The sequence below is a fragment of the Bos taurus genome, chromosome 27 (genome assembly GCF_002263795.3).
Source record: "Bos taurus isolate L1 Dominette 01449 registration number 42190680 breed Hereford chromosome 27, ARS-UCD2.0, whole genome shotgun sequence".
Lineage (NCBI taxonomy): Eukaryota > Metazoa > Chordata > Mammalia > Artiodactyla > Bovidae > Bos > Bos taurus.
Genome location: NC_037354.1, coordinates 35,799,768 through 35,825,323, shown reverse-complemented (window position 1 = coordinate 35,825,323; position 25,556 = coordinate 35,799,768). Strand labels below are relative to the sequence as shown.

Genomic DNA, 25,556 nt, shown 5'->3' with positions numbered 1-25,556 from the left:
TATTTTTTTGTTAAAGATGAATTTGTTATAAAAATTAAAAAGAGAAACCATCTAGACTCTTACCCTAAAAAACTATATTTTTCTCCCCTCATCTCTTCTTGCTATACTTACGAATTTTTATTTAATTGTCATCATCGTATATGAGCAATTTTGAGCTTTGCATTTTCTATCCAATATTCATTATGTAGAAAGCATTTTTTTTTCCATTTGCAACTGAACATAAGGGCATTCCATGGCTGCTTGAACCCGTCTCCTATTGTTGAAAGTGTAGCTGTCTTCCAGTTTATTATTTTGTTCCTATTTAGATAATGCTGTGATGAACATCTTTGCTCAAATGCAATTTTAACTTTCTGTAGGAAAGGTTTCGTTTTTGGAATAAATGGAATGGGGTGAGATTTCTATGCCAAATTTGATGCAGCTTCAGAGAGTTAAGGGAAATTGAGAGGAGGGTAATTAAGAGAAGTCACTTGGAGGGTGATGCAGTAGGTGACTCCGTGTCCTGTCTGGGTGAAGAGGTGAACGTGGCAGGAAGAAAGAGAGGAGCTGCTGGCAGAGCTCTGGGGGAGAGCAGGGCTCCAGGAACGTTCAACTGGGAGCCTCCTTCCCTTTGTTGACCAACATCATTTGTGGCTTTGGGTCTGAGTCAGACCAGCTGGGAGGGCAGTCCCATGCTCCTCTCACTGTGGAGTGGACTGTCTTTGGGGTTTTGACTTTCCCGCTGAAGTCAGCATAGGGAGGTGTTGGCTCCAGGCCAAGTGGCCTGGGAAAAGCAACAGGAGGGAAAGAGAGGACCAGGCACGAGGGATGCAGCTGAGTGATGAGCCAGTACCAGACCCCATCCGCCATCAGTCCAGGGTCAGGTGGTGTTTGCCAAGGCTCTGTTTCTTTCCACCTAGACACTAGGTCAAGGCCGTCCTTCCAGCCAGCCTGGAGACTGGGAAGCCAAAGGAGAAAAACAAGCCTTCAGTGGACACTATCAGGAAGAAGGTTCTGACCCAATATTGCTCATCACTAATCACAGCACAGCTGCTCTTTTTTTCTTTTCTTTTTTCAGCTAATGGGTTTTTTTTTTTTTTTTACTTGTTTTGTCAAACTGCAAGTAAATAACCCGGTGAACTCTGTCTTTGCTGGAAATAGCCTTTCTGAAAGAAATGTTATATTTTAGGAAAGAATAAAAAAAACCCTACCACAAAACAAGCTGCTTTATGAGATTTCCAATTTTGCCATGATTTTGTTCCCTGGGTAGACTGATGCTGCAGGGACTGTGATAAGAAGTTCTTCTATGGTAACAAAAGCAAAATTGAAAACCTACTTCAGCCCCATTCGAGCTCACACTGTTATCACTTTGTCTTTTCACCAATTACCTGCCTGCGTGTGCTTTACAGCAGCCCAGATTCTGTGGCAACATTCAATGTCCTGGAGATTTTGACATCTTCTTTAGTATTTTTTTTTTTGAATTGTGGCAGTGTTCCTAATATTTCCACTACCCCTTACCTCCAAAACCCCCACAACCCTGTAGAATAGCTATACACATTTTAGACATCGGCATATTTACCTGAAAAATGAAACGTGCTTGTTTGCATGGCAACATTCTCAAGAGCTCACAGAAGCTAAGCAGTGATGTTGAAATCATCTGACACATATTCATATGGGGTTCCATTTCTCTATCCTTCCAGTCTTCCAAGCAGACAAGATTCCAGATAACCTTTGATTAAAACTTAAAATTCAACCTAGAAAGGGCTTCGGATATATTTCGAAAATCACACTTTAGTACTTTTTTTAAATGTCTCTAATAATTTTCATATCGCAAATCAGTTCAGTTCAGTCACTCAGTCGTGTCCGACTCTTTGAGACCCCATGAACTGCAGCACGCCAGGCCTCCCTGTCCATCACCAACTCCCGGAGTTCACTCAAACCCATGTCCATTGAGTTGGTGATGCCATCCAACCATCTCATCCACTGTTGTCCCCTTCTCCTCCTGCCCTCAATCTTTCCCAACATCAGGGTCTTTTCAAATGAGTCAGCCCCTTTGCATCAGGTGGCCAAAGTATTGGAGTTTCAGCTTCAACATCAGTCCTTCCAATGAACACCCAGGACTGATTTGCTTTAGGATGGACCGGTTAGCACTTTTAAATGCATTTAAAGACCTTAGAAGTGTCCAGCAGGTGTTTGGAGGCGTGGTCTTCTTGCTTGAGGCACAGTGAAGGAATGAAAGAAGTGATAAATGAGGCAAACCAGACAGAAAGGAGTTACACGATGTCCTGTGAACAAGATGCAACTTGCTGTGTATTCCCTGAAATCACTTCCCCTTTATGGCTAATCCAGGAAGGCAACCCATCAATCAGGCTAGAACCCAATTGTAAAGAATGACACGTGGAACCAAGTCATTGGAAAAGAAGGAAATAATCTCTGAGTAAAGGTAGGGGCTGGGGGACTTGGAATCAGGCAGCAATGGATTCAAGAATTCACCTTACAGAGACCACATAGAGCTCAAAGTCAGGATTGGTGCAATCCACATTGAGAAACAGACTCTCCTATATAATGTCTCATTTGGTTCTCCTGGAAACCCTAATATTATTGTGCTCATTTTGTACAAGGAGAATGTGAGACTTGTTTGGGTGGTTTAGTTACCAAGTCGTGACCGACTCTTTTGTGACTCTGTGGACCTGGCAGGCTCCTCTGTCCATGGGATTCTCCAGGCAAGACTACTGGACTGGATTGCCATTCCCTCCTCCAGGGGATCTTTCTCGATCCAGGAATTGAACCTGTGTCTCCTGCATTGGCAGGTGGTTCTTCACTGCTGAGCCACCAGGGAAGCTTGAGACTAGCTTTGACTATAATCAGATTAGAGTAAATGACTCATTCCATGTCATGACTTGTGCGATATCACACAGGAAGAAAGTGGTCGAGCCTGAACTGGGATTCTGAATTTCTGACTCTTTTATGGGTGTTTTTCAGTCCACCATCCTGCCTCAGGTAGCAGCTTGAAAGTTAGAACTTCAGTGTTCTTTAGAGGTGAGGGGAGTTCAGATGGGCTATCAGTTCAGCAAAGGAAGACAGGAAAGATGGAAGTAACAAGAAATCAGTTTCTCCACACTAGGCATGGGGCAGTCAGGACAGATAGAAGTTCGGAGTCCTGCTGATTTGCAGGTGGTGGGGCTTGACTGGTTCAGTGGCATCTGGCTCCATGCATGTAGCTTGGCTCTAATCAGGCTTCAGTTAGAGATGCTGTGTGCACGTCCAGCTCCCACGGCAGTGTGGTCCCCAGCTATTTAGGGCAGGACGGGGTCGCTAAGAGTCGGACACAACTGAACGGCTTCACTTTCACTTTCACTAAGGTAGGGAACTGGGCTCTTCTTCCTAGCTGATCCTTGTATCATTCCCTCTGCTGACCTATTCTTACCTTTGCAGACAGTTGAACAGGATTCACTCCAGGCTAAAAGATCCCAGTGGTTGCACCTTTCTTCCCTAACTGCTTTTTAATCCTGAAATTACATTGTCTTGATGACGTTGGGCAAGTCACTTCACCTATCTGACACGTCATCCCAAGGGACCCACATGAACGTGCTCCAGTATTTTCTGTCGTGGCAGTCCAAACGTGGGTTGGAAAAGAATTTCCAGACACAGAGAATTTCAGAAGGGAGTAATTATCAAGAGTAGGGGGCTGAGGATGAAGGCGCTGTGAGCACAGCGGGCTGACCTCCTGACAGACTAGGGAGAATCAACACTTTGCATGAATTAGTAGCCAATGTTTATCGCCTGAAGACAAAGAAAATTCCTGTTGAAGGGTGGCATTAGGTGTTGGGTTAGAGCATTATAGGGTGAGTACCAGGGTGGGCGTATTTGCCTAATTAGGGGTCAGGGAGCTGACCTAGATAAGGATCAGGGGGGCTTTTGGCAACAGTTAAATGGACTTCCCTGATGGCTCAGAAGGTAAAGAATCTGCCTGCAATGCAGGAGACCTGAGTTCGGTCCCTGGGTTGGGGAGATCCCCTGGAGAAGGAAAGAAAGAGTTGGACGTGACTGAGCAACTAACACTTTCACAGCCGGGCTCAGTCAGTTTCAGAGATGACCTTGGTTCTGGCCTCTCCATCCGGGGCCTTGGTGCAAGGCCTCTCACCGTGACCTTGGTATAGACCTTCACATTTTCTGAGGAAATTCCTTCTGGGCATTGGCAGTCACTGCCGATGTGTCCAAGGATTCTCAATGCCTTCTCTTTCATAGTATCTGCTTCTGCTTTTCCTTCCCAGAGTCGAAAACATGCCAGCAAAGTCCGACTGTATTACATGCTTCACCCCAGGGATGGTGGGTGTCCAGCCAAGAGGCTCCGATCAGAAAACGTGAGTATCTGACACCACGCGATATCCTTGGACAGTTTGTTCTGTCGGCGAGAAACTTTGCAGGTCTGGGAATTCCAGTTATGTCCAGCCTAGCGGGAAAGCTAAGTGAGTTGAAATCGTTCTCATTAACTATGACAGAAAATATAACATATAAGCAAGTCTTTTCCTTTTTTTTTCTTCCTGCCAGACCTTGCAGGATACAGGGCTGGGAGACTTTTTGATGATTTTGTGCTTGGACCTTGCAAAGAAAGAACAAACGGAGGGGCTGAGACCGTCAGAGGCTGGGTGAGGGGAGGCGGGCGCCTGGAGAAGGCATGACCTAAGGGCAAACCTGTCAGAAATATCGGAGCCTTGCTTTCTACATAATGTATGTTTCCTTTGGTGTGTGAAACAGAGCGCCAGTTTGTTCACTTATAATGAAAACTGTGTACATATCTTGCAAATAAAAATATTCAGGGTTTTGATCAGTGTTACCTTTCTCTGAGGGAATGTTTACTTAGGAAGACAAATAACAATTAGGCAGTCGCTTTGAGGGTTTAAAGTCAGAGCAAAGGGTTTCCCTTAGCCAGGCCGAGGCCAAGACTGCTGAGAGGAGCACCCCCTCCTCCCTGCGGGGGGCCCTTTTCCTGCCGAGTAGAATGTTCTTACCCATCCATGGCAGAGGTCCTCCATGATACCAACTGCGGATTAAACACAGAAACGCCTCACCCTCTGAGGGCCAAGAGGCTGCGGGTGAAGAATTCACATCCCAACCTCTCACTGTGATTGTGATCCTGCTTTTTTTTTTTTCTGCTGCCATATCGATGCCAGTCTTCTTTTCTTATTAAAAATTAATACATAATCATTGAAGAGACTGGGCAAAACCTGCACTCATTTGTTCTTCACAGGAGAGACAGAGAGAGAGAGAAACGGGAGAGAGAGAAAGGTGTGGTTTTCATGGGGTGACTGGTTACAGCCCTAATGAGTGAGGCCCGGGGTGGGTAGTTTTGCCTAATTAGGGGTCAGGAAGCTGACCGGTAAGGATCAGGGGGGATTTTGGCTGTGGTTACAATGGGGCTCCTCCCTTCCACGTGACTGAAGGTGGAGAACGTCAGGGCTGGCCGGGGCCAGGGGTTTCCAGCCACATCTCAGCATCCCAAAATGAAGTAACAGGTGCAGACTCACCTGGACTCTGTGGATTTTTCTTTACTGCCCACCAAGGAGACAGACACACAAGCCACAGACCTGCCTTAAAGAGACTTAAATATAGCGAGAGAGGTAAGCGTTGCATAAAAGAGCTCTGGTGCCACAGTGGAGGTGTTTGTTAACATTTGTACACAGCGCCTCATGGAGACAAAGGGTGGATGAGTCATGCCCGGGCCATGCGACCAGGGAACGTGTGACTGCAGAGGTGGCATGCGAGCTGGGGTCTTTGGGATTGGATGGATGGTACCAGATGGACGCAGTGGGAGTGAGGAGGGTGGACGGGTGTTTTCTTGGGTGCATCCGTAGCAAAACAACCTATTAAGCCACAGGGGAGTCGGCTAAAGCCAGCTTTTATGTAATCTCAGAATCCTGTAGCATGCTGGAGTCATGCTCTCCGTCAGGTGTCTATTAACAGAGAGAACAGAATTCCGTTGTTTCCCCTTGCAGTTGTTCAGTGATGTATCCCTTCATTCAGTGGCCATTTAGCATCTAATCTTAAGAGTCAGAAACAATAGGGATTCATGGACACTTAATAAGAAGCTCTTGGAGCACAGATTATTATTGTCTGTCCATTCAAGTTCTAATCATGAGTGGTGCACGCATAGCTGAGCTCCTAAGGAGTGATCCTTAGGAGGAAAACCTTTCCTTCTCAGGTTCCTTGGCTGGTCTAATAATTAAACTGACTTAAAGATAGATGAACAGAGGAAACACAAATTTAATTCCATACATGTGGGAGCCCCAAAGAGAAGAGACTCAACAAAGTGACCAAAGCAGGCAGCTTTTATGTTCTTAGACAGTGAAGTGACAAATTTATAAGGAATTGAAGGGGCAAAGAGAGGGTGCTGGGCTTGGGGTAGCAAATTAGTGAAGAAGTACTGAGGTTTGCTTATAGAGGCCTCTTGGCCCTGGATTCTGTATCCCTGGTGATAGGGCTGTCCCTCTGCCTCCTGGTACAGGGAGGGTGCCTTTCACATGGGAGATTTATCTCCTGCTTTCAGGGGGCAGGAGATGGTCAGAGTGTCCTTCCTGCACCTGCTGTTTCTTAAGTCACTTTACTAAAAAATCAGTATATCAAAGTGGCATGTTAGAGGGTGGGGTGTCCTGTTCCCCTTCATAGGCAAAGAGAAAGGGGCACTGGGACTGCTGCTGGTGGCCTTGAAGACACAGTCTTTGCCAGTCTGGTCAGACCCATGCTGCACCCCACTCAGGCTCTGGTTCTGCCAGACACCCTGGGGTCAGTTCCTAGCAGGAATGAAGGTCAGATTTTACAGCAAGAAGTATTTACAAGAGTTCTTTCCTGAAGACCCCTTTGAGAACTCTTTGCTGGGTTTTGAAAACTTGGCTTTATCATTGGATTTGCTGATTCAGTCATTTCCTCTGACTCGATAATCCCGGTCTATGAGCAAATCAGTAAATAGGAAAAGCAACTTAATGATCTTACTCTTTAGAAGAGATGGTTGATGCTTTAGCAGGCTGTATGGACATTTCGCAGTGAAAACTATCGTTTCCATTAGGCATCTTAATGTATTGGATGCAATGTGCAAGGCTCCCCCAGCCCCTTTCCAGGGCCTTGAGAGTTGATGTTGTAACCATTTGAACCAATTTCATTTGATACAGATTCACATCTAAGGACTGAGACCCTGAATATACAAATCAGCAATGGCTAGACCATACACAGGGCTTCCCTGGTGGCTCAGATGGTACGGAATCTGCCTGCAATGTGGGAGACTCGGGTTCCACCCCTGGGTTGGGAAGATTCCCTGGAGAAGGAAATGGCAGCTCACTCCGGTATTCTTGCCTGGAGAATCCCATGGACAGAGGAGCCTGACAGGCACAGTCCATCAGGTTGCAGAGTCAGACTCGTCTGAGCAACAATGCACAGACCATATATAAAACTACGACTGACCCACAGCCTGCAGCCAGTACAGAAGAGCAACCTACTGATATATAGTGACCAGCCCAGAAGCCTGCCTGCTGTAAGTCAGTCTACAGGACGTCAGGCCACTGTCTATAGTAACAATCCAGGAAGTGAAAAACAGCCCTGTGACAAGCCCCGAATGCAGGACTTGATGAGTAGCTGACATCATCGCGGACTTCTGTCTCCGTTTCCAACTCAGGACCAACCAGAAAAAGCCAAATATGCACCCCTGACCCATCACATGGGCTTCTTCCCATTTTAGGTGACCTGTTTGCCTTTCCCCACATCAGGGCACAGGTGAGACCTACCCTTTCTCCATTCTGAAGCTTCCCCACGTCTCTGCTTGCCTTTGCGTCTCCTGCAGATGCAGGTGACGGCTGGCTGGCTCCCTGGCTACAGCACGCTCTGCATCAGCAGCCTTTCTTGTTCTCCTCTGGTTGGCGTTTCTTTCCACAGGGTGGTAAGACGGGGAGTGTGATAATAACCCATCATGTACAGGTTCATCAGAAGATCCAACTGAGCAAACTCATTCATTGAGCACTTTGTTTTCAGTGCTTTCTGCAGGCGTTGTTGTTGCTGATCCTCTCCCCCCAGCACCTGTGATCTGGGGAGGTTGTCCTACTTCGCTCCACTTGCCTCTCTTGTCTTGCCCATCCTCCCACCTGCCCTGCTCCCGGGGGCTGAGGTTTGCATCCTGATGTCACTGATTGAGAACAATATCCAACAAAGTGAGTCCTTCTGGAAATAGAAAACTTGTTGCTGATTTTCCAAACCCTGACCACACACGAAGCTTGGGCCACAGCGATTCCTAAAATTGATAGGTAATGGCAGCCATCCCTTTCCTGGGAATACTTGGTAACTTTATTTACGTACAGAGGAACAGAAGTACCTGTTATTATCCCCAGGGCCATTGTCATTTCTATTCCAGGTCATTTGACCTTTTTGGTTGTTTGTTGTTTAAAAACTTAAGTTCATTTCTGCCTTTTGTTCTGGTTTTTCCAGCTTTTTAAAATCCCCTGTTTTACTCTTTAGAATCCTCATTTAGATCCTCTGTTTTTTTTTCTTTTTCCTTGAAATTTTAGAGCACAACATACTCCCCGTGAGGCCACAGAGTAAAATTAAATACGAAATAAATTGCTATAGTTGATTGCCTTGGAGAAATTTTCAGTAATCCCGTGAGCATTCGAGCCAGAAAGGACTTAAAGATTATCTAGTCTACTGAGAGCCTTGGTTTTCCACCAATGGGCCCTTTTATTATCTTCTCACTCATGGATCACATGCTTTAAAAAAAAAAAAGTCTGCTTGGGAAACAGCACTTTGAAGTTAAAAGGTGATTTAGTTTTACTTTTATTTTTATTCTGTAAAGATAAGTTAACTGCAAATTCAAATTGCCTGTCGGTATTAAATAAACTGTTTTTACTTGGAGTTCATGTAATTCCTTCTGAGAGAGGAGACTTGACATTTGGTTAGTGTGATTGGACTTGCCCACTCCGAAATATTTATATGGCTTTCCTTACATTCTGAAATATTTGGCATAGCTTGAGAACTTCCACTGTTGCGTTCACAGGTCCCTAAATAGCCTGGATTTTGGGTTGGAAGGATTCATTGTAATCCCCTTCCAACCCCGTAATTACAAAGGTGAAAATAAGGCTCAAAGAAGTACCATGTCTTGTCCAAATTTGTAAAAAAAGACCCTGTCTGCTACCCTAAATTCTATTCCTGGGCTTCTTCTACATGTCTTGAAATTGTAGCTTCTTTGGGGGCCTGGAAGCCATTGCTGGGTCCAGAGACAGACAGCATTGCTTCCCCAGGGGAGAGTATTAATAGTAACTGGCACTTCTCAGATGCTTCCCCCCTAAATGCTTATACATTAACACGTTTCCTCTTCACAAGTCCTGTGTAAGGTAGGGGCTAGTGTTATTCCCCACAGAGAAGAAAACTGAAATGAAGTCATTTGACTCTGGTCAAACAGCCAGTAAGTGGCAGAGACAAGGCTGGGGAAATATAAAACACAGCAAAATAGAATTCCCTCTGGCCCCTGCAAAGTGGCTCACCATGCCCTGCTTGGAGACAGGGGCTGCACCATCTCCTAAGTGCTGGGGCATAAAGATGGAAGCACATGGAACTTTCCTTAACAGGAATCAGGACGTAGCGGGGGTTCCATTATATGCAGATCACATCTTTTCATGATTTGAAAAGTGTAGCAGATGCTACCCTGGTCATATGGCTAGATGACTGTCAATGAAAGTAATCAATAAGCAATCTATAATAGGAAGAGAAAAGAGTTTTATTTGAGCCAAACTGAAGACCATAGCCCGGATGACAGCCTCTCAGACAACCTGAGGCACTGCTCCGGGAGAAGCATGGTTTTGGGCACAGTTCTACGTCTTGTCAGAAATGAGACCATTAAAGTTAGGGATGCGTTCCTTCAAGGTTTCAAAAGGAAAACTGTTCCAGTACACACACGGCGAGTCAGTGTGGCCTTGGTGCTTAGGAAGGGGCTCTTATCCTAGAAGGAGGATGAGCACTGGATGACTAGGAAGGAAGTCATTTCATCTTTCTTTTTTAACATGGGCATTCTTCACTGCTGGTCACTGTGCTCTTTTCTTTAATAATTAAAGCATTTGTACAATGTAGATTTGATAATCACAAGCAGGCCGTTCTGGCTAGCATAAAATCCAAGTTAAGTCATGTGTAAGCCAGCAGGACTTCCCCAGACCCTCAGTGTGAATGTGTGTTTTATCACTAGCATCTGGGCACGAGGGAGGGGACCCTGATATCTCTTGGCAGGACTTTGGCAGGACAGTGTTTCCCAGAGAAAGTGACAATGAGCTGATTCTTTAAAAAAAAAAAAAATTTATTTGGCTGCGCTGGGTCTTAGCTGTGGCATGTGGGATCTAGTTCCCTGATGAGGGATTGAACCCAGGCCCCCTGCATTGGAAGCACAGAGTCTTAGCCACTGGACCACTAGGGAAGTCCCCAAGCTGATTCTAGAGGGTCTGGATGTGAGTGATCAAATGAAAAAGTCTGGGAAAGGCCTCTTCTGAACGTGGACTTGACACGAGTCATGTGTTCAGAGAAACAAAACTCCAAGGTACTTGAGATGCACAGTACTAATAGGTGGCTGTGTTTGTTTCCTCCAGCTTCCGTTAACAAATGACCACAAACCGGTTAGCTTCCAACCACAGAAATATATACTCTCACAGTTCTTACAGCTACAAATCTGAAATCAAGGTGTAGGCAGGACCTCCCTCTGGAGGCCTTGATGGGAAATCAGGTACATGCTTCTCTCCTAGCAAGGTGGCTGGCCACCCTTGGCAGTCCTTGGTTTGCAACTGTGTCGCACCAGGCTTTCATCCCTGTGTGCGTCTCTGTCTTCTAATAAAGATGCCCGTCTTTGGATCTAGGCCACGGTCATCCAGTGCGCGGGTGTGCGCAGTTGTGTCTGACTCTGTGACCCCATGGACTGGAACCCACCAGGCTCCTCTGTCCATCGGATTCTCCAGGCAAGAATACTGGAGTGGGTTGCCATTTCTTTCTCCAGGGGATCTTCTCGACCCAGGGATCGAACCCCGGTCTCCCTCATTGGCAGGTGGATTCTTTACTGTCTGAGCCACCAGGGAAGCCCGATCATCCACTGTGAAGGCATCATAATCTATTACATCTGAAAAGATGCTATTTCCAAGTAAGGTCACATGTCTGAGGTGGATATAACCGGGGAGACGGTATTCAACCAGTGCGGCAGTGGAGACACAAATGGAGATTGGACGGTGGACAGGGATACGAGCCCATACTGTGCATAGTATTGACATTTGCTTGCTCAACCTTTTCCATTGTCTCCAGTGGTCTGCTGCTGAATTCATGGGGATTTCTCGATGAGGGATGTGTCTACCAACGATGTCGTGTCTTGGCTGCCAGCTACACATTTAGAGCTAAAAGTGGGGATGCTGTCCCTGGCTGAGCTACAGATTAGTGTTACAGCTTTGCTTTGGACTTTCTAAACTGTAATTGCCGTAGATTTATAATCAAGGGTTACAGTCACTGCACTGCCTGCTTCTCTGCCCCTTTCTCAGAGGGCTTCAGATAAAAGCTTCCTGTTTGTGCAGCTGCATGACAAACTGTAAAGTGTGTGTAAACTGTTCTTTCAGGGAATTTTAGAAATTTCCTTGTCTGTGCGTTCCAATCTTTGGTCTCTGCCATGCAGTACACTACTTCCATCACCCAGTTAGGGACAGGCCTGGTGTCTACATTTGGGAGACTCGAAGAGCAATTAGGAAATCCGTGGGTGCAAGTTAAGTATATGTGTATGTGTCTCGTCTTAAGCCAGGAGTCAGAATATAGCCACCGGCCAGATGCAGCCACTGCTTATTTTTGTAAGGTCTACAAGCTAAGAATGGGTTTTACGTTTTTAAATGTTGGGGGAAAAAATTAAAAGAAGATTAGTACATCGTGACATGAAAAACTACATGGAGTTCAAATATTGATGCTCGAAAGTAAAGTCTTATTGGAACCCAGGCATTCTCAGTCCTCTCCAAACTGTCGAGAGCTGTCTTCACATCATGCAGAGGGACTGAGCAGTGGCAATGGGGCACTCTGTCCCACAAAATCTACAGTACTCACCCTCTGGCCCTGCACAGGAGGTGTCTGCTAACCCCTGGGTGAAGTGCATGCTTTTGGCAAAGGAAGAGGTGGGTTGTCACCTCTCTGGATGTGGATGTAGTCTCCCTACTCACAGGAATTATCCCTTTGGAACATTCCAGACTCTAAAGCTGCCTTGTCTTCTTTTTTTTATTGGTGTATAATTCCCAGCTGGCTCAGTGGTACAGAATCTGCCTGCCAATGCAGGGGACTCAGGCTTGATCCCTGGGTCGGGAAGATCCCCTGGATAAGGAAATGGCAATCCGCTCCAGTATTCTTGCCTGGAACATACCATGGACAGAGGAGCCTGGTGGACCACAGTACATGGGATTGCAAAAGAGTTTGGAAACAAGTGAGCAGCTAAGCAACAGCAAACATAATTGCTTGACAATGTTGTGTCAGTTTCTGCTGTACAATGAAGTGAATCATCTCTCAGTTCAGTTCAGTTCAGTTCAGTTCAGTTGCTCAGTCGTGTCCCACTCTTTGCGACCCCATGAATTGCAGCATGCCAGGCCTCCCTGTCCATCACCATCTCCCGGAGTTCACTCAGACTCATGTCCATCGAGTTGGTGATGCCATCCAGCCATCTCATCCTCTGTCGTCCTCTTCTCCTCCTGCCCCCAATCCCTCCCAGCATCAGTCTTTACCAATGAGTCAACTCTTAGCATGAGGTGGCCAAAGTTTTGGAGTTTCAGCTTTAGCATCAGTCCTTCCAAAGAATATCCAGGGCTGATCTCCTTCAGAACGGACTGGTTGGATCTCCTGGCAGTCCAAGGGACTCTCAAGAGTCTTCTCCAACACCACAGTTCAAAAGCATCAATTCTCCAGTGTTCAGCCTTCTTCACAGTCCAACTCTCACATCCATACACGACCACTGGAAAAACCATAGCCTTGACTAGATGGACCTTTGTAGGCAATGAAATGTCTCTGCTTTTGAATATGGTATCTATATTGGTCATAACGTTTCTTCCAAAGAGTAAGCGTCTTTTAATTTCATGGCTGCAGTCACCATCTGCAGTGATTTTGGAGCCTCCAAAAATAAGGTCTGACACTGTTTCCATTGTTTCCCCATCTATTTCCCATGAAGTGATGGGACCAGATGCCATGATCTTCGTTTTCTGAATGTTGAGCTTTAAGCCAACTTTTTCACTCTCCTCTTTCACTTTCATCAAGAGGCTTTTATGTATTCATATATCCCCTCCCTCTTGGACTCTCACACACCTGCTTCCCCTCCCCTCATCCCATCCCTCTAGGTCATCACAGAGCCCTGAGCTGAGTTCCCTGTGTCTTCTGTTTATTTCAGGAGTTTCATTTTTTTCAGGGCCCAGCAGGTAGAAGGTTGCACAGAATAGAAAACATCGTTCCCACCACTGAGCGGGAACACCGTTGCCGTTTTGCTTTGCTTCTTTCAATATAGATAGACTGGAATGTATGAGCAGGTTATGTTGCAGGAATCCAGGTGAAGCCTGTAATACTGTAGAAACAATGAGAACGGTTTCCTTCTTCTGCTGTCTATCCACCAAACTCAGTTTACGGTAAGCAGAACTCCTGAGTTTTCTGAGACAGCCCTGATTTAGAGTATTTTTTCTTGTCACCGCAAATCAATGATATGTCCTGAAAAGACCAATATTTTCTCAGGAAACTGTACCCAAAAGTGGAGTAAAAACTTTTATTATACAAACACACAAATGATTAAATGCAAAAACAGATGTCAATGTGAAGTATGACGGTTGAGCTGTATACAACGTCCTAGGCCTGAGACTAGATCTATAGCTTGGGACTCTGGTTCTGAAACTCATTTATACTAAAATATGTATCGTAGCTATGACTCCTGTCTAGAATCTGATCCAGAGGAGAGGAAAGAATTCCCCAAAATGACAGCTATGAAACTAATTTTTTAGAAGATGGATGCAGTGTCACGGATGTTTGATTACCACAAGCTTCGTGGCCCTCCTGCTGAACTCTAATTTTGTTATTGTGATCGTTGGATAAATTCTCTCCTTAGCCAGCAAGTTATGATGCCCTTTTTATGTCAGGCCTTTTACTAATAAATACATGGTAGATACTTCATTTGAACTTTACAAGTACAAGTAGGAATCTTTATGGCCTCCAGTTTAAAAGAATGTGAAGGCTGAAGCTTAGGTCAAGTAGTTTATCCAAAGTTGTACACCGTGTAAGTGATGCGAATACTATACAGATTGAATCTCGGATCTGAGCTCTGAATTACTATGCATTCTTCATTTATTCATCCATGCGTGTACGGATATGAGAGTGGACATAAAGAAGGGTGCGCACCGAAGAATTGATTCTTTTGAACTGTGATGTTGGAGAAGACTCTTGAAAGTCCCTTGGACTGCAAAGAGATCAAACCAATCAATCCTAAAGTCAGTCAATCCTGAACATTCATTGGAAGGACTGATGCTGAAGTTGAAGCCCCAGTATTTTGGCCACCTGATGCAAAGAGCTGACTCATTGGAAAAGACCCTGATTCTGGGAAAGATTGAAGGTGGGAGATGAAGGGGACGACAGAGGATGAGATGATTGGATGGTATCACCTATTCAGTGGACATGAGTCTGAGCAAGCTCCAGGAGATGGTGAAGGACAGGGAAGCCTAGTATGCTGCAGTCTATGGGGCTGCAAAGATTAGGACACCACTGAACAACTGAACAACAACAACTTTGTTTATTTAATCTTTCCTATTGATTGGCTGTCTACCAAGAGTCAGGTGCTGGGTTAATTGTGGATAACTTAAAAGTGAATGAAACATAGTTTCTGTTCGCAGTGTTTACAGGATAGTGTGGGGAATGGACAGATACATAAATGAAGGAACATAGTGGAAAAATATAGAATTTGGGAAATCATGAGGTCTTTGGAATCAGGGAAATCTGAACAAATGAGGCTTGAGCTGTGTCTGAAAGATGAGTAGAGGTCAGAGAATTCTAGGTAGATGGAAAGAGCACATGTAAAGCCTCTATACTCAGACAAGTCACAGCAATTTAAGGAATAAGTTATAACAAGAAAATCAGCATGGCTGGTGCTCAGAGGTAGAAGCTGTGTGGTGAGACGTAGAGAATGGATTTGGGGAAAGAAGGGCCTCCTCTTCTTTGGACTGTCATCTATCAAACTTTCGATTGTCTCCTGTGTCCATGAAAACCATCAGTAAGCAATCTACAATAGGAAAGCGTGCATGCTAAGTCACTTCACTTGTGCCCAGCACTTTGCAACCCTGTGGACCACATCCACCAGCTCCTCTGTCCATGGGATTCTCCAGGCAAGAATACTGAAGTGGGTTGCCATTTCCTTCTCCAGGGGATCTTCCCGACCCAGAGACCAAACCCACATTTCTTACATCTCCTGCATTGGGTGGCATGTACTTTACCACTAATACCACCTGGGGAACCCCATAATAGGAATAGAAAGAGTTTTATTTGAGCCAAATTGAGGGCTATAGCCCAGAAGATGGCTTCTCAGATGATTCTGAGAAACTGCTCTGGAGATGCATGATTTTCAGCACAGTTTTATATCTTGTCAGAACAAAGAACATCAAGCAAGTCGGGGATACATTCCTTTAGGTTTTCAAGAATCCAGATTGGCATGTACACAGTGAGTATGGCCTTGGTGCCTGGGAAAGGGGGAGTCTTATCATGGAAGGAAGACCAGCATTGGTGTCTCAGGAAGGGAGGTGTTTCATCTTTCTTTTTAACATGGACATTCTTTACTTCTGGTCACTGCACCTTTTTCTTCAATAATTAAAGCAGATGTACACTGTAGGTTTGATCGCCACAGACAGGCAGTTTTTGTTATCCCACAATTCAAGTTAACTCATGTCAAGTCAGAATAACTTCCCAAGACTTCAATATGTGAGCATTTCTTTTATCAACTGAAAGAGGGTGGCCTTGGATGAGGGTAACAGCAGGGGAGAAAAATGAGAAATACCTAGATCTGAGGGACAATTAAGTAGGTAAAAATGGGTGACGTGGATAAGGGATGTGAGATGTAAGATTGTTTTTGAATAACTTCCATCTTTAGATCTTAGACAACTGGATGGTTACTGCCCCCCTGCCCGAGTTGCCTAGAGTGAATTCGCCCCCTGTCAAGGGGTAGGGGCAGCAAGAGAGAGGGCCTGGGAGACTTTGTCCTTAGCACTCCTTCTCAGTCAAGCCTTGCTCTCTCTCTGATGGTTAGGGTGAGGCGACTCAGGAACCAGCCCAGGAGGGGGCGCCCACAGAGTCACAGCGGCTAGTGGTGCCCTCCTGGTGCATTGATATACAAAACCAGAAAAGCCTGCAGAGTGAGTTCAAGACAGGCACCAAGTGAGGGGCTGGGGAGAGCACACTATCAGAGCCCTGGTGCCTTGAATGAAAGATACCAGCAGAGAGCTATTGGAGGGCTTCCAGAGGAGATGGAGAAGTTGGCAGTGGTTAGATAATGTGCTTCCAGCTGGAGGACTGAGGTTATTTAGAAGGCGGGAATAGCTCAGATGTGGTCTTGGGACCCAGGTCCAGTGATCCCCAGGGAGTCCATCCTGTTCTTTCATTTAAGATGCAGAGATGGGGGGACTTCTTGGTGGTACCATGGTTAAGACTCCATGCTTCCAATGCAGGGGATGTGGGTTTGATCCCTGGTCAGGCAAGGAACTAAGATCCTTCGTGTTGTGTGGTGTGGCCAAAAAAATAAAATAAGTGAGATAAAATGCAGAGATGTTTTAAAAATGCCCAGAAAGCACAGTTTTAGGTTTCTCAAGTGCATGGTCTTTACTTATTCACCTTAGTACCTCACACAGAGGGAGGTGCATAAACGATTGTTCGTATCTTCATAATAAGCTATTGTCCCACTGGTGTTTTCTTTAAAACAATGAGTTTAAAAATAGCTTTAACAGAAAGTTGTCATTCGTATAGAAAGTCTTCTAGAACATTTCCTTGAAATCATCCTTTGGTTGTATACCTATCAAAGTGGCCTTATTAAGGAATATTTTGTGCAGTTGGCTGTATTCAAGAAAATCTTAGGGCTGTGGGCAGTTTCCACAAGCATCTTGACCCGTTTCTTGGTCCCACGGGGGTCATGTTCAAATAGGAAAAACCCAAAGAAAAGGAGAGGCAGGTCCTTGGAGGGCGTCCTCTCACAGCACAAGCTGGTCCATTCAGCGGTTGCTTCTGATCACAGCCTACACATCCTGACTCCATTGTCCCCCGACAAACCCTGTTGGCTTCTCACTGGCAACCTCTGCTGCTGGGCATTGCTTGCCTTCTCCTGTCTGCTTTGGAGACTTGATGCTGTTTTACCAGAAATCAAGGCTGTGTGAACAGGAGTCGGTGTGCAGCTAACAGAGGCAGATGGCCTTCCCGAGAGGCCAACCTTCTCTCATCCTTAAGTGTAATGGGACATGAGAGTCAAGATGTCCTTCTCAGGAAGACAGTCTGGTATTGCCTCTGGAGCAAAGAGGTTGTCCATGCCTACAGGGTGATCTTGAGACATGGAAGAGTATGGGTCTAATTCCTGTGTGTGTCTCTGACTTTGCACACCATATGGGTCCTTGAAAATGAATCAAAATATAGTTTTGCTTAGGGTAGTTTGACTCAAAGAATCCTGGTGACCACAGATTACCAAAGAGCTATTGGATCTGTGATAATTGCTCTCCTACTGACCTCAGCTCTGAAATATGAGTTTCTATGTTGACTTTTTAAGCAGGGGTTCACAGGAGCCTGCCTGCACAGTGGGGACTCACTGGCACGTGGCAGCTGGGGGTCTCTGGGGTCTACATCTCTCTTCTCCCTCTCTGCTGTGTCTTCTCCATTCAGGCGTCTGCATCTCCAGCGTATCTTCCCTGTCTGAATTTTTTTCCCCCGATAGATAGATTTCCTTGGTTGACATGCTGGTGCTGCTGCTGCTGCTAAGTCGTGTCAGTCGTGTCCGACTCTGTGTGACCCCATAGATGGCAGCCCAACAGGCTCCTCTGTCCCTGGGATTCTCCAGGAAAAAATACTGGAATGGGTTGCCATTTCCTTCTTCAATGCTAGAATCGCGCAAAATGTCAGTTTGTTTTTTCTTAAATCCCAATTCAATCCAGAACATTTTATCACTCATGTTTAATCAGATTTCCTTCCTTCAGTGTCAGAATCCATCTATCTTCATCTCTTCCTCAGCTTCAGGGATCAGAGTGAGGGTGTCTTGCCTCCCTTCCCTGCTTTGTCCCACGTGGCTTCATGAGTCATACCTCATTGCAGCCCTGCCATAAATTACACCTGCCATCACCCCATTATGTGACCCCATGTGTCCCCATTCTGGTTCTCCTTTGTCACCTCTGGACATTCCTCATGCTCCAAATATTATTCTTGCAGAACAAAGAAATCTGTTTCCTTCACTACCTTCTGGCTCGCGGCCATTTGGGCTGTGTTTCGGTTGATGTGTTCTTTTAGAAATAAATGTAAATTTTTCTTCTTGCCTCAGAATCGGACAAGGGGTCATGACATTGGAATATAAGATACATTTATAACTTCATGTGACCTGGATCTGGTGCGGGTCATGCTGAGACAATGATGAATGTCTCCCGATAAACACCAGCAAGCCTTGCAAAAATACATTCTGAAAATAGAGATGATGCACTGAGTCCGACTAATTCGCAGGAAAATGGCTTTTTAGACTTGGGTCCATCTAACCCCTCCCATGCCCCTGCTCTGTATCACGGACGGCCCCGGGAACTCGGCCTGCGTGGGCTTTTGTCATTCTCAGAACCTTCTCTCACGTGAGCAGGTACTGTGCCTATTTTACAAATGAGATGAAGACGGTTCCGGGGCAGGTCATCTAATTCTAGAGACTTTCTCATCCTCCCATCTCCCTGTGGCAACCTTTGATGCCTCGGATTTCTTTCTTTTTAAGCACACGTTTTTACTCCTGGCTCAGCCATTTCATATGCTGACGACATCAGTAGTGTGTGTTTCCTGTGGAACATTCCGTACGGGAGTGACTCAAGGAAATCTTCCACTCAGAGCCTGCCGTGGGCTGGGGCCATGTTTGCTGGGTCATCCCAGTCACGTTTTTTTTCCCCCCAGGTCCCTACCAAGGGTTTATGACCTTATGGACTTATAGAAATTCTGAGGTGCCACCAGGTTCGGTGTCATATAAATGGAAAGTCATAGACCTTGGGAACGTCTCTGGCGTTGAATATGGCCTCCAATGCCTGCTGATTGGGCGACCGTGGTCAATGTCTTCATTTTTCTGAGACTTAGTTTCCTCATCTTGTTGCCAAAATCTTGGCTCACTGTCCACCAGTGCTGAATAGAAATACAGAGACAGAGTTTGGAGGAAATAGGAAGAGTGGCTTTATTCCTTTTGTGGGGAAAGGGGAAGAACACCGCAGGCTAGCACCTCAAAAACTGCATCCTCCTCTCTGGGGAACTGGGAGAGCCTTTATATCCCAATGGAGGTCTTCCATTTTATTTTTCTTTTGCAAAATTTCTAACCAGCCCCAGCTGGCATCAGGCAACTCAGCAGCTGGGTCTGGTGTCCCTGAAGATATTGGTCTGTGACCTTCCTTCTGAAATGCAGAAGCCTACAAGACAGTGTTAGGGCAGAAGAATGCCAGGTGCAGAGTGCACTTCATATGGGGTCTGAGAGTTATTAGCTTTGTGAAGGACACATCCAGCTTATAAGGCTTGTGAGTCTTTGTTAGTAGCAACAGCTAAAGAATAAGCAAGATGGTTTAAGTCTTGCCTCTTTGGCTGGTATGTGCCTAAGGCTGTTCACTCATTTCTGTTTTTGCTGCAACAGTCTGAAAAATGGTGGCAACAACCCTTATGTTCCAGGACCACTGAGAAGAATGTACGTGATAATGTTTATATAAAGTAGGGAGCCCAGGGTCTGGTGGGAGAGAGATGCTCCATGCCTGTTACCTTTTTCTCCTTTCTAACAGCCCTAATAATGGTGAGTATCTTTCCGATGCTACACCTGATGGAGGGAGAAACGCGCACCGGACTGGTTAGAATGAGCCAGTGGCTAAATTGAATGGTCTGTATCCAGAAAATCAAAGGATGCTGAGACATACATTTTCTGTAGAAGCCCTACATGATGGCCAAGGAGCTAGACAGGCTGAGAGGCAATATTACAGTGTTCAATAACATTCTTGTTCTAAGGAACCTAAACTAATACAAAGAGTGAAAAATATGGTGTTGGTATTTGCACATCGGATCTGTGCTTGGAGGAACACGTTTGTCTTGTCATGACTTGGCTGCTATCCAGCCCCAGTCATTGAGTCTAAGCAGGAGAGACTTAGATGTTTGGAACAGCTGGGGTGACAGCATGCACGCCCCTTGGCCACGTGCATGGTGGGGTTGGTTGTACCGTATTCCTCCTTCCCGCTCACGGGTGGCATTATTCAGTCATGGCACAGTGACTTTAATAGATATTAAAAATGTGGCTGTTTAACTGTGTCATTCTTGAAGCTCCATCAAAACTCTCTCTGGAGCTTATGTGAGTGAATGGTGCAAGACCATTGCTTACTTGCAGTGGGGACCGTTTCTCTTGATCTGTGACATTGTATAGCCAAATAGTCCTGTAATCATGTATAATTTGTCTATTAGCTTTGTCCCTTTGCCAAGTAGAATTAAAAGGAAAATTGTGTAGAAAAGGAGATAATTTTTATTGTGAATTCCTGATGGAAAAAGGCATTTTTCTTCAAAGTTACTAACTGGGTTTTACAGCTGACCTTTCAAGGAATGTCTATAGCCTCAGATACCCAAGAACTCAGCAAATATTATCCTCTGTATAATTTAAAGTCATTAGAATTTGGGCTATATGCACCGAATAAGTATTGTAAGACACTTGGTTATTATAATAACCAAGACAATGTTGGATTTTAAAATGTTTGGTATTTTATTGTAAAAGAAAAAAAGTATTGTTTCCTTGCTGTACTGAATGATGGTTGACCTTTGTTTATTAAATTTCCTCATCACATTTCAGCTATACATAATCCCAGAAGGTCACTGGTTGGCATTAACAACCCCAGAAATGAATGGTCATGATGTCACATCCCAGAATTGACAAATTAGTTTGTCTGATCTCTCATTACCCATTATTTTCATTGCTGTAATGGAGAATGGAACAATTCAAGCTGGGATTAAGGCTTGAAATTTCCTCAACACTAAGAAATGAGGGTTGTGAGTGTGTCTCTCCTGTCCTTGCCTCTCTCCATATAGTCTTGGCATTTTTAAGCTTTGTGTGTGTGTGTGCATTGTAACATACTCTCTTGGGCAGTAGTTCTTGGCTTTAATATCTAATGATGCAAAAAGGAGAAAGAAAAGGGAGAGAAAGAGGGAAAAAAAAACACAGAACACTATCAAGACAAAAATAAAGTTAAATCAAGATCAGCTAGTATCTGAGTTTGGAAGAGATCTCAAGGCTTCTTCATCAAAGTCTTGTCACTTAGAAATAAAAACGAAAACCTGTAGTCTTGTCTGAATTTCACTTGGACTTCAGGAAAGGTTGAGAGATCTTGAATGAATCACTAAACATTTTTGGTATGTTTCCTTATCTGGGTTAAATGATCACATGTTGCTTTCTGATCTTCATCAAATTAATTGATTTAAACATACTCTGAAAGTGAAAGTTGCTCAGTGATGTCCAACTCTTTGCCACCCCATGACTATGCAGTCCATGGAATTCTCCAGGCCAGAATACTTAAGTGGGTAGCCTTTCCCTTCTCCAGGGGATCTTCCCAACCCAGGGATCGAACCCACATCTCCTACATTGCAGGCAGATTCTTTACCAGCTGAGACAGTATCTTATGAGGACCAGTATTATATTTCATAAATAAACTGGATGGTGAATTGTTTATCACTACAAATATTCTTTCATTTTCTAATGCAATAATTATTCATCTGCATAATCCATTATTAAGTTCCAATTCCAGATATAGAGTCAATGGTGAGGAAAGTCAGACCCATACAAGGTCCCTCTACCCTTAGCTGAAAATGGCAACCTTGATAAGCGCTGTGGTGAGTGGGCATGGTTCCTGGAAAACTCCTTAGGGGACCTGTCTGGGAGCTGAAGAAAGGTGTCTCTGAGCAGTGATTCCTAAGTGACATCTGAAGAGCGCATAGGTATTCACTGGGTAAGGTGGTAAAGAACCATCATTCCAGGAGCAGGAATCAAGGTTATGAAAGTTTGGGAGGACTGGAGAGAAGGTGAGCATAACCAGGGCAGAACATCACAGGGTGTGGAGTTGGAAGAGGCTAGAACGGTCACTAAGTAGGAGCCAGACCCCTGAGGCTTTTAGGGGAAGTCTAACAATGTCCTTGACCATCCCAACCCATTCCAACTGGGACATGTGTGAAAGTGAAGGCACGCTGTTGATAATGAAACTGGAAAAATAGGTGTAAGCAGCTATGTTTGATGAAGCTTGTATGTTTCATTCCTTGTATGTTTCCATAGAATATCAGGGACACCCTGTTTGGTCAGTATACCAAGTAAGGTTAAAGAAATGTGAAAAGAGGAATCAGGGTCCCCCACCCCCCACCCCACCTCCATTTCTGGGGAAGCCGTTGTTGTTCCTAGCCAGTACATTTAGGTTTGGTTTGTTACATAGCTGTAGATGCAGAAGGGCTTCTCAGGTGGCGCTGGTGGTAAAGAACCTGTCTTGCAAAGCAGGAGATATGAGAGACACAGGTTTGATCCTTGGTTTGGGAAGATGCCCTGGAGAAGGTCACAGCAGCAACCCACTCCAGTATTCCTGCCTGGAGAATCTCATGGACAGAGGAGCCCGGTGGGCTGCCGTCCATGGGGTCACAAAGAGTTGGACACGACTGAAGCGACTCAGCACAGTGCAGATGCGGAAGTTGTTACTGAGAGAAAACTCTAGAAGACTAGGTTTGGATAAATCTGTGTGGACGTGGTGATTTTGAGGAACGATTAAGACATTCAGGAGGTGACGTCAACCAGGATTCGGGATCTGTGTCTGGAGCTCAGAGGGGAGATCTGAGTGGAGAAATAGGTGTGAGTGTGTGTGGCTGTGGGGTAGGCAAGCTCCAGGGAGAGAGTGTGGAGAGAAGAGAGGGGGACGGTGGGGGCTGGGGCAGGCACCTGGAACCCTCCTGCGAGGATGACGGTGCAGACTCAGAGGACTTGTGCAGGAGGCAGGCCGAGCAGGAGGGAGATCGGAGCGTGCTGTGTCAGGCCAGCCTCTCTGGTTACTATCAAAGTCATGGTAGAGGATAAAATCAGCTATAGAACATTTTCTTTTTTTTTTTTTGCATTTTACTACTTCAGTATTCCATAAAAACAAATGGTCCATTTGTGTTTCCTCAAGGGGGCAAGTTGAATGAAAAGCACTAAGTAATACCAAATGGCCTGTCTTTCTTGCCTTTTGGTACGCGGGCTGGAGGGACAGGGGTTTTGATGCCCTGTGAGTGCAGGACAAACCCATTCTCTGGCTGGGAAGGCAGGAGGAAATGCATGGCAGCTTTAGCTCTGGGCCCTGTGTTTAGCAAGGGCTGCGCTGCCTGTAATCCTCTTCTTTTTTGAAGAATTAATTAATTTATTTTAATTGGAGGCTAATTACTTTACACCGTCATAGTGGTTTTTGCCATACACTGACATGAGTCAGCCATGGGTGTCCGTGTGACCCCACCCTGAAACCCGCCTCCCGCCTCCCTCCCCATCCCATCCCTCAGGGTCGTCCCAGTGCACTGGCCCTGAGGGCCGCGTCTCATGCATCGAATCCTCTTCTTGCACTTTTGCTCCTTCTTGAGGCCACAGTACTTGACTCTCAGATACTCTCCTCCAAGCCTTATAAGCTCTTTTACACTAAGGTGCAAATGACTGATAAGCTAAAGTCCTGTTTTGCTCAGAACACTGAATTTTAGACATGAAGAAATATCTCTCTACTCTGGGAAATGTGGTTATGTGAGTGTGGGGGAAAATGCTTTCGTATGCCACTTGCTTTCATGACTGCCCTGCAGTTTGCTTTTATATATTGAAAACAGAGCCCCTTGGCCTCAGGTTGTGGACTTCGGGGTGTTTTCAGTCTAGAATCAGCCCACCTCCCGGACTTATCTTTTCTCCCCACAGAAACCCGCTTCCCCTCCTGTTTGTCCTTTCGTGATTTAATGATACCAAACTTCTTCCATTTGCTCAGGCTGCAAACTGTTGAAATAATTCAGCTATGCTCCGATCCTGTGACTCTGCCCTGTCTGACCTGCTCACCCCCTCTTGGTTCCTTCCTGCCGTTTCAGAAAGACATCAAGCCGTCATCAGCTCCCACTCGCCCTGTGGCCTCTGCCTCCTCACCCTTGTTCTACATCTGTCTTCACTTTCCTCCAGCCTAGAAATAGTGTCACAAGAATTGCCTTTCTTGTGTCTAGGTCTGATCTTATCCCATCTCCTTTATCTACCTTTGATGCATTTTCTTGTAGGATAAAACCTAAACTTTCTTGACTGAGCACCCGCAGCCCCTCCTAAAAGCTGTCTAACTAGGGCTTGCCTTACTCGTTACTTTTTGTTTAAAGTTAGAAAAGGATCTACCGAATATCAAGGGTAGGTCCGGCCAAAGGATTTCACTCACCTTCATTCCTGGTTCCCAGTTCCCCTTCATAAAGATGCAATTCTTTTTTTTTTTTTTTTAAAGTATTTTATTTTATTTTTGAGTCTGTTGCTACGCGTGGACTTTCTCTCGTTGCAGCGTGGGGATTACCCTCTAGTTGTGGCTCATGGGCCTCTCACTGTGATGGTGTCTCTTCTTGTGGAGCATGGGTTCTAGGCTACAGGAGCGTCACTGCTTGTGGTAACAGTTGTGGAGCTCGGGATTAGTGGGATCTTAGTGGGCATGTGGGATCTTCCCAAACCAGGGATCGAATCTGTGTCCCCTGCAATGGCAGGCAGATTCTTAACTGCTGGACCACCAAGGAAGTCTAAGGGGCCATTCTTGAACTGTGCCAGAGGTCTCCTATCCCGAGGTAATGTACCCAGTGACTAATGTCTAGAGGACACTTATGATTAGAGCTGAGCAGAGCTGGGTCACTGTGTTAAGGAGACGTGCTTGAGGTGCCAGATCCAGGGTCTGAGCCCATGTGTTTTTTCAATTACAGGAGAAATGGGGGTGGGGGGCCACCAGATCCATCTTTTCACATTTCTTTGACCTCATTTGGGACACTGATGAGCAGGGTGTGCCTCACATTTGATGCAAACATAAAAGGAACCAAAGCCTGACGACTCAAACAGCCGGGCATCTGCAGGGGGTCCCGCCCCTTGGACTCGCCTCACGCTCACGCCCCCTCCCAGCTCCTGGTCTCTGGCTGGCTTGCCTTCTCTCTCCACTGGCTGTGCACCCAGAGTCCTTGGCATGTTTGAATAAGCTGTGCACCAACCCCTCCTGCTTCCTGAGAGAAACATCCAAGCGTGCGGTGCCAGGGTGCCAGGGAGCTGGATCCCACGTAGGGGATTGTCTCCAAGGGGTCCTTTACAAGCCCTCATTGTCCCATCCCTT

The 25,556-nt window shown here is 45.6% G+C and overlaps 1 protein-coding gene across 3 annotated transcripts in view; it reads left to right on the top strand.

Moving 5' to 3' along the window:
• ZMAT4 (zinc finger matrin-type 4) overlaps positions 1–25,556 on the top strand; it is a 376,376-nt gene that overhangs the window by 130,573 nt on the left and 220,247 nt on the right. For all 3 annotated transcript variants that reach the window (NM_001076943.1, XM_059882307.1, XM_024986304.2), the window contains 1 exon segment: positions 4,251–4,340. In NM_001076943.1, coding sequence (NP_001070411.1) covers positions 4,251–4,340 — 90 coding nt within the window.